This window comes from Microcebus murinus, chromosome 18 (assembly GCF_040939455.1).
Source record: "Microcebus murinus isolate Inina chromosome 18, M.murinus_Inina_mat1.0, whole genome shotgun sequence".
In the NCBI taxonomy this organism is placed as follows: Eukaryota; Metazoa; Chordata; class Mammalia; order Primates; family Cheirogaleidae; genus Microcebus; species Microcebus murinus.
Genome location: NC_134121.1, coordinates 38,654,121 through 38,662,629, shown reverse-complemented (window position 1 = coordinate 38,662,629; position 8,509 = coordinate 38,654,121). Strand labels below are relative to the sequence as shown.

At 58.7% G+C, this 8,509-nt stretch overlaps 1 protein-coding gene across 1 annotated transcript; it reads right to left on the bottom strand.

The window, feature by feature from the left end:
- Positions 1–1,828: 1,828 nt before the first annotated feature.
- On the bottom strand, positions 1,829–7,433 carry DLX3 (distal-less homeobox 3). The gene is made up of 3 exons (XM_012789731.2): positions 6,892–7,433; positions 5,666–5,856; positions 1,829–3,693 (listed from the first exon to the last, which is right to left on the bottom strand). Exons 1-3 carry the CDS (start codon positions 7,214–7,216, stop codon positions 3,346–3,348), a joined length of 864 nt encoding a protein of 287 aa, XP_012645185.1. The 5' UTR covers positions 7,217–7,433; the 3' UTR covers positions 1,829–3,345.
- Between the last annotated feature and the right edge of the window lie 1,076 nt (positions 7,434–8,509).

Here is an 8,509-nt window from a genome sequence, read left to right as displayed (position 1 = left end):
GTCCCACGCCCAGGCCCCTGTCCCTGTGGGTCCCCCACCAGGGCTGGTGAAGAGGGCGACCTGCCTGGCCCAGAGGTGAGGAGAGGAGGAAGGGGAGGTCGGGGGTGGGGCTGACCCCAGCAGGAGGTCACCTGGGCAGTTAATCCAGCCCGACAGAGCAGGGATGAGCTGGGAGGAATTAGGGAGCTTACAACATCCTTTCATCCCGAAGCCGCCTGCCTGCCCGCCCAGCCTCCCTCCTTCCTTCCTCTCTCTTTCTGCCCTTCTCTTCCCTCTCCCTCCCTTTGCTGGCAGCCCAGCCCTAATAAAATGCAGTGTCTCCAGCAAGTCTGCCCGGCTGCCGCCTCGCTGCTTCTGCCTGCACGCAGCCCTCAAACCAAACTGCTCAGCTCAGCCCCGCCTGGCAGCTGCCACCTTAACCCTTGCCAGCCCGGCTGGCTGGCGGCGTCTGTGGGCTGGCGGCCCTCCTCCCTTCCGCCTCCCTCGAGCGTGGGGGGAGGGAAGGGCCTGCCTTTGAGAGGGGGCAGGATGGAGGGGGGCTGGGTCCCCCCAGCTCTGGAGCCCTGCCAGGAGAACCCCTCATCTGCGTGGCTGTGACTGTCTACCAAGTCCCTTTTTGAGCTTGAGACCCACTCTGTCTGCCTTCTCCTCCTTATTCAGCGTTGTGCCTTGCAACAACAGCCCCAGCCGGCAGGGTGGGGACTGCTACCCCATTGACAGATGAGGAAACTGAGGGCCTGACAGGGAGGTTCCAGGCTGAGCTGGGTCACCTCGGCTGCTGGGTGGCGTTGCTGATTTTCTATCCAACTTTTCCATTACAGGGAGCTTCCTCTGCCTCTCTGTGTGTGTGACACCGGGTGACTTGAGTGTTTGTGCCACCTAAGTGTGGGAGAGCCTATGTCTCTTTAGTGTTAAGGCTTTGGCTTTGCAGTTTGTGTGATGCTGATGTGTCTCAGGTGTGTGATTCTGTCTATAGCTGTGCCTGCAGACGATGACACATTGGCCTCAGATGGGAGTCCATGTGTGTATGACAGTGGAGAGATATTGTTCTGGTCTTGGTTCGTGTGTATGAAAGCGGGAGGTAGCTTCCCAGGTGTGTACACACACTCACGCTGTCTCCCATCTGTGCCAAGATGTGTCACTCGCACACACCTCCATTCATTCTACCACCTCCAGCTCTCGGTCTCCAAAGCTTTGCAGTTGAGCACCTAGGAGAGGAGGGTGGTGACAGCAAGAAGGCTCTGAGTCAGGGCCTGAGCCCTCCCCAAGAAGGTAAACACGGAGCCTCTCCACCCCCACCAGCTCCCGGCCTGGATCCCGGTGGCCCAGGTCCCTGCCAGCTGAGGGAGCAGTGGTGTCCCTGGGCTCCACCCTCACCCCAGGCTGGAAGGGGCAGACAGGAGGGTGAGGGGCCGGGAGTGCCTGGGTGTGGAGACAGGGGGTTTACACACGTGTGCAAGCATGTCTGTATGTGAGCTCAAGATCAAAGAGTAGCTCAGAGGTCACCCCGCCAGCGGCGGCTGCGGCGGCGCTGCCCAGGGAGCTGGCTGACAGGGAACGCCACGCCACCAAGCACAGTGGAGTCACGGAGGAGGCCATGGCTGGGAGCCTCCCACCCAGACCTGCCCAGACTGGGGGCAGCCATGGGGTCAGGAGCACCTGCCAGCAGGGCTAGGCCTAGCCCACATCTCTGCAGTGGGTCCCTGGGGCTCTGCGTCCCCTAGGAGCCCCTCGAGGCTCAGAGTCCCTCCTCATCAAACACCTTCCCTAACTCCCAGGCCCTCCCCAAAAGAGCTGCCACCAGCCTCCAGTTCAAAGAGCTCAGTGGTTATTTTCTTCTTTTTTATTAACATTATATATAAAGATGGGTCCAGTAAGAAAGCAGAAGTGAGAAGGCTGGGAGGGGGTGGGAGATGGCTTCGTTCCTGTCCCCCTGGGTGGGACTCTTCGAGACCCACCATGTCTCTCCTGGCTCCTACACCTCCCATGAACCCAAATCAGCCAGAGCCCACACGGCTCTTTCTCTCAGCTCACAGCACACAGGGACATGCGTCCAGGAGGAGCGGGTCACATAAATAGGAAACCACAGCAGGGAGGAGGCTGCATCTCTCTGTGGCTCTTAAAAAAATACATTTTTATATATCACTATGGTCTTCTACCTCTCCTTTTCTTGATGCTTTACCATATCACAGGTGGAGGAAGGTTAGCTTTGGGGGGATGTCTGGGTCGGTGACATGGGGGCAGTGCCATCAGCCCTCCAGGCAGCCACCCCTTACCCCAAAAGGCACGAATGACCCCTCCCCTTCTATCCTGCGCACTTCACTGGACGTTCTCTAGCTCGGGAGTGATCTGTTTCCAAGGCCACTGGAAACAGGGTATTTAGGGGTTTGTCTTGCCTGGTATGTCTCCTTGGAGATGTGGGGTTTGGTGCCAAAACTGCCGACTTACTGGGAGAGAGGAGGAGGTGAGGTGGGGGGCAGGGGCAGGATGGAGGTGCCCGCGCAAGGGGAGATTTGGTCCTATCTGTTAACAATGCCCTTTGTTTTCCTATTTTTCAACAGCTTTTAAAACCAAAGTTGTGCAAAGTCCTGTACATGGAAGAAGAAATAGGTCCTTAGGAAAAGCATCTGAGATTCACCCTTCCTTCTCTCCCGACAGAGGGGGAGAGAGGAGAGAGATGGCCCATTTAGTTCTTTCCTCTTAAACCACAAATATTAAAAGATTCCCTCAATTTGGGGGCTTCTTTGGTTTAACCCTCAAACCTTAAATGAGGGATAGAAGTGCAGGGTGGGGGCTAGTTCAGGTCACCACCCTGAGTCCCAGTCACGACATCCAATGTCTTTTTGGCAGAGGGGCCACTCAAGCGAGGGGGGGGGAGGCCACAGGTGGCACAGGAGGAACCAGGTCTGACAGGTTGTAGGATCCGTAGTACCTGGTGCCCTGGCCCAGGCCGGACTTGCAAACCCTCCACAGTCCCCCAGTCCCCAAGGTCTTCAGTCTGGGAACAGGTACTGGGTTTTAGAAGCTAGAAGGTGATGAGCCATTGAAAGCCAATCCAGGCTCCTGGAGCAGAAGAGGGACAGATGTCCCCACTGGGGTAGCATGCCCCAACATCTGGAGGAACACCCCCGTGTCTAGGCAGGGAGAGGGAGGTTCAGGGGACATCCTTGGTCCATGCAGATTTCATCTGGAAGCTCTTGGGTCCCTGGAAGAAGGGGCAGGAAGGAGGGAAAGGGGGCGCCTTTCCCCTGTGCTCCTCGATTATTCCTGAGTGTCAGCTAGGACGGAGGCGCCTCTTGCCTGGTCCCGGGGTCCTTCGTTGGGGGCTACAGGCCAGGTGGGTGCTCAGTACACAGCCCCAGGGTTGGGCGGGGGCCCGGGGGAGGCGTGGTGCAGGGTGGCCGGCTGAGGCGGCTGCTGCTGTAAGTGGGGTCCACTCAGGTTCTGTGCGTGGTACCAGGAGTTGGTGGGGTCGTCCAGGTAGCTGGGGGAGGCGCTGTAGGGGAGCGGCGGGGGCAGCTGGCTGCGGGCAGGGGCCGGAGTGGAGTGGGAGGAGGTGTCCCAGAGGGCGGGTGACGGTGGTGAGTTGCAGGCCATGGAGTCGCTGTTGTTGGGACTGTGCTCCAGGGGCACCTCCCCGTTCTTGTAGAGCTTCTTGAACTTAGAGCGGCGGTTCTGGAACCAGATTTTCACCTGGGCCGGAGAAGAGAAGGGCAGCTGGTTAGCCTCTCGGAATGCTGAAGAAAACCCCCGAGAGGAACCTGGCCCAGAGAAGGCAGGGCCAGCACCCAGTTTCACACAAGAACCAGGCAAAACCCGGACGTCCTGACTGCCACATGCCCATCTTCCTTCCATTCGGGAGAGAACCGTGGTTAGGAACATTCGACCACCTGGGTGCAAATTCTGCTCTGCCACTTACTAGGTGTGACCTTGGGCAAATTACTTAACCTCTCTGGTTCTTGCCTTCTTCTCATCTGCAAAATGAGGATGAGGATGAGAACTGCACTATTACCTCCCCCACAGGGTCATTCCGAAGCTCAAATAAGCTAGGTCACAGAGGAAACTTAAAGTAGCCTGGCATGCAGTAAGCACTCAGCAGAAGGCAGTCCCAGTGGAGAGGGGCAGTCTGTGGCACTTGGTTCACATTAGACACCCAGAAGCGGAGGCGCGCAGGTACACAGAGACCAACACAGGCTGGGCGTGGTGGCTCATGCCAGTAATCCTAGCTCTCTGGGAGGCCAAGGCGGCGGATTGTTTGAGCTCAGAAGTTCAAAACTAACCTGAGCAAGAGCGAGACCCTGTCTCTACTATAAATAGAAAGAAATTAATTGGCCAACTAAAAATATATAGAAAAAATTAGCCGGGCATGGTGGCGCATGCCTGTAGTCCCAGCTACTCGGGAGGCTGAGGCAGCAGGATCGCTTGAGCCCAGGAGATTGAGGTTGCTGTGAGCTAGGCTGACGCCATGGCACTCACTCTATCCTGGGCAACAAAGTGAGACTCTGTCTCAAAAAAAAAAAAAAAAAGAAAAGAAAAGAAACAAACAAAAAACCCAGAGACAACACACCCACACCCACATCTCCCTACTCGACCACGCACCGTCACAGCCTCACACAGACTCCAGGCGCAGACTGCAAAGACACACACACACACACACAGACCCACCCAGGTAAACACCCACAGACACGAGCACCCAGGTTCACATGCTCGGGCGTGGAGAAGTCCTCCTGGGCTCCAGCTTGGGAATGGGGGTGACCTGAGGATTCACGAGCAGATGAGCCATGATTCCCCAAATTTCCCTTGGGGTATCACCCCCTCCCCGCTGCCACTCGCTCCCCACCCCGTGACTGGTACAAACAATGAATCAGCTCCTCCTCGCCAGGTGACCCAGATTCCCAGCGGACCAGGCCCCACGCAGGCAGCCACAGCCATGATGGAGGTCGCCTGTCAACGCCTGCAGGGAGCCAGGCATCTGACACTCCTCCCCTTAGCAGTGACAGGCTGCTGGGGGCTTTAGGGACAGACCAAGGGTGGGGGTGGGGCTCCCATTTTTGAGTCCCTCAGGTAGGGAACTTCCCCTCCTGACTCCTGGCAGAGGCAGGGGTGGAGTGTTTGGGTGCTGAGCAGGAATGTGCTATTTTGATGAAAGCACACATTTTTGTGTGTGCAGTCACCAGGGTGCACAGTCACACACATGTGCTCCCATCTTCATACACAACGACCCCTGAAGGGAGGCATTCCTTCCGGAAGCATCCTCTCCTGCATGCAGACCCGCAGCACGTGTGCAAACACATACCCCACGTATAGGCACACACAGACACCCCATGCTTGCATACCTAGCCTGGAGGGGAGGCACGAGGGGACTTTACTAAGTGACCTGCACTGCAGGGGGACTTGGGAGCTGGGGATTCTGGGGCGGCGGAGGAGGGCACCTCTCCTGGTGACAGACATACACAGTTGCACAGGTTCACAACTATGTACACGTGCTAACGTACAACTTTCTGCAGAAGTTGAGACTTGCAGGCCCCGATTCCCACAGACAAGAGTTCCAGGAGTTTACAGGGAGGGCTCTTAAAAGGCCAGCGAGGCTCCGCAGCGACTGGGGAACCCGGGTTCCCGCGCGCCCCCACCCGGCCCCCGTGGCCCTCGAGCGACCCCCACCAACCTGTGTCTGCGTGAGGCCCAGCTGCGCAGCCAGCTCGGCGCGCTCGGGCAGCGCCAGGTACTGGGCCTTCTGGAAGCGGCGCTGCAGGGCGGCCAGCTGGTAGCTGGAGTAGATCGTGCGCGGCTTTCGGACCTTCTTGGGCTTCCCGTTCACCATGCGCACTTCAGCTTCCGGCTCCTCCTTCACCGACACTGCGGGAACGAACCGGGCGGAGGCGGGGGCCGCTCAGCATGGGCTGCGACTCGGCGCCGGCCAGGGCCCCGGGGGACGCCCTCCCTCCGGCCCACCGACTCGCCCCTGGATTTCCAGGCTGCGCGCCCCGCCGCCCGAGGCCCAGGAGGGAGCCACGGCGACGGAACTGGAGCCGGCGGCCGCCCGCGACGCGGCGCTCCCAGCTCCGCGCCCGGCCCCGGAGCGCGGTCCCCAGCGCCAGCACCGCGGGGCGAGGACCGGCGCGGCTTTGCTCACGACGCCTTCCCGGCTCGCGCCCCGCCTCGCGGCCCCTCGCCCCCGTCGGCCGGCCGCCCCCATCTCAGCCCCACCTTGTCGGCGTTGTTCTCTCTCTCTTCCCGCACCCCTCTTTGACCTTTTTATTTTAGAGTAGTTTTAGATTCTCAGAAAGTTGCAAGGATAGTACAGATTCTCTTTCTTTATTTTTCTTTCTTTCACCTCCTTCCTTCCTTCTTTCCTTCCTTTCCTCTCTTCCGTCCTTTCTCTCGCTCAGTCTTTTTCTCTCTTGCTGTCTCCACCTTTCTCTTTCTCGGCTTCTCTGTTTCTCGATCGCTGCTTCCCCCCATTCTTCTGTAACTTTGGTGGCTCTTTTTCCACGTCCCCCTCACTACTCGCGGTCTCCCGTCTCACATCCAAAGGAGGGTCCCTAGAACTTCCAGTCCTCTGCGACTCGATTTGAAGCGCCCGCGAAATCACCTCGATCAGGAGGTTCCCTGACAACCCACAGCCCTCTCCTTCCTTCCTCTCCCAGCTCGCCGGGATCCTCACCCGGACCGCGGCGCGCCGTGCGCCGTGTCCCAGACGCTCGCAGCCTCGGAGCTGGAAGGTCGCCTGGCCCCTCTGGGGGTCATCTCGCCCACCCGGTTTAACTCCAGGCAGTACTTTTCTTACCTTCAACCCCACCCCCCTAGATTTCAGTTTCTATTCCCCACCTTTCTCTCCCTCGGGAACCTTCCAGTGTCTCCCACCCTCCGGGCGACCCCCACGGTCCTGACCTGGGTCCTGGGCGGGCAGCGGCTGCTCCCGGTAGGCTCCGTATTGCCGGTAGGAGGCTCCGTAGGTATATTCCGACTTGGGCGAGTAAGCGCCGGTGCCCGCAAGCCCGTTGAGGTTGAACTGGTGGTGGTAGGTGTAGGGGTTCACCGTCTGGCCGTAGGGCTGGCCCGAGTAGTAGTCGTGCTGGGGAGCGCTGTAGTAGCCCAGGTCAGTGACAGAAGACTCGGGCAGCGTGGGCGAGTCCTTGGAGCCCGCATGGCAGCTAAGCGAGCTGGAGATATCGGTGAGGATGCTGCTGAGCTTGCGATCGAAGGAGCCACTCATCCTGGCGGCCGTGCACCTCCCTGGGGCTGGCCTCCGCTGAGCAGCGCCGACGCGGACCCGAGCGCAGGGGAGGCGGAGGAGACCAGGCAGGGGTGTGTGTCCAGAGGGCGAGGGGAGGGCCCGGCCGCGTCTCGGGGAGGCGGAGGCGGAGGGGGCTTACACCATCGCCGGCGGGCCGGCGGTCGCTGCACGCCTCTCGTCGCGTCCCAAGCCACAGTCAAATGCTGCCTGCTCCGCCCGGCCAGCCGGTTATAGACTCAATAGTGGAGTGGAAGAGGGAGGCTCCTGCGCGCTGATTGGCCGCGAGTCTTGCCTTCCAGGCAAAACATGCTCTCGCGCTCTCGCTCGCTCTCCCTCTCCCCGTGCTCTCTCCCCTCCCTCCTTCTCTCCCTCATTCTTTGTTGTTACCCAAACCTCACACACACACACACACACACACACACACACACACACACACACACACACACACACACACGCCCCTCGCGGCTCTCCCGTCGCTCCAGCAGAGCCCCCAGGCTCTGTCAGCCTGTCTGTTTCCCTGGCTGGGGGTGGGAGGTGGGCTTAGGTGGGCTGGGGAGGGAGGGGAATTTGCCCATTGGGTGTTTGTGGAAGGAGGTGGTCTGAGTTGGGGTGTGAGTGTGAGTGTGTGTGTGTGTGTATGTGTGGTATGCAAATGACAGGCAGACTAACGTGCCCAAAGTGGTGAGGACTCAGGGCCCATGAAAATGTTTTAATTTCTCTTAAAGTCAGAAGAAAAGAAAAACAAATTTTTAGGTGGAAGAAAATGTTTGAATATATGATATTTGTCTTTATAGCAATGTAGTCATAAAAGTAATTAAAACTTCTTTTTTATGGAAGAAGGGGCCCACCAGGCAAAAGTGCCTTGGGTCTATGAAAGATGTAATTTGGCCCTGAGGTGACCCTACTGGAGCAGGGGGGCAGGCATGTGTGGATTTAGGGACTGATGGGGAGGGTGGGTGCACAGCCTGTCTGGAGATACCAGAGCTATCTCCAAAACTATTAACTGTGCAGTTTCAGAGACGGCTCAGGCTTGCTGGAGGGAGTGAGGGACCTGAGGTCCCCATGAGGTTGGGTGGGACACAGGCTGGCTCTATGGCCGTGTGCCCCCACTGGTCTGGGGGCAGATTCTGTCTATCATGGGACAGCACTGGGGAGTGTGGACATGTTTAGGGATCAGGTGCATGGGGTGGGTGTACTTGAGTGTGTAAAGTAAGGATTTCATGTGTTCCGCAGTGCGCACAGATATATGTGCGTGCAGGAGTACCTGGGAGA

What these genes read in the sequence shown, in the direction of transcription:
- DLX3 (XM_012789731.2), bottom strand. Translation starts at nt 7,216, where the DNA reads ATGAGTGGCTCCTTCGATCGCAAGCTCAGCAGCATCCTCACCGATATC. An exon ending in GCTGCCCGCCCAGGACCCAG is followed by an intron (nt 5,857 to 6,891) that starts GTCAGGACCGTG and finishes TCGTTCCCGCAG; the next exon opens with TGTCGGTGAAGGAGGAGCCG. An exon ending in TGGGCCTCACGCAGACACAG is followed by an intron (nt 3,694 to 5,665) that starts GTTGGTGGGGGT and finishes TCTCCGGCCCAG; the next exon opens with GTGAAAATCTGGTTCCAGAA.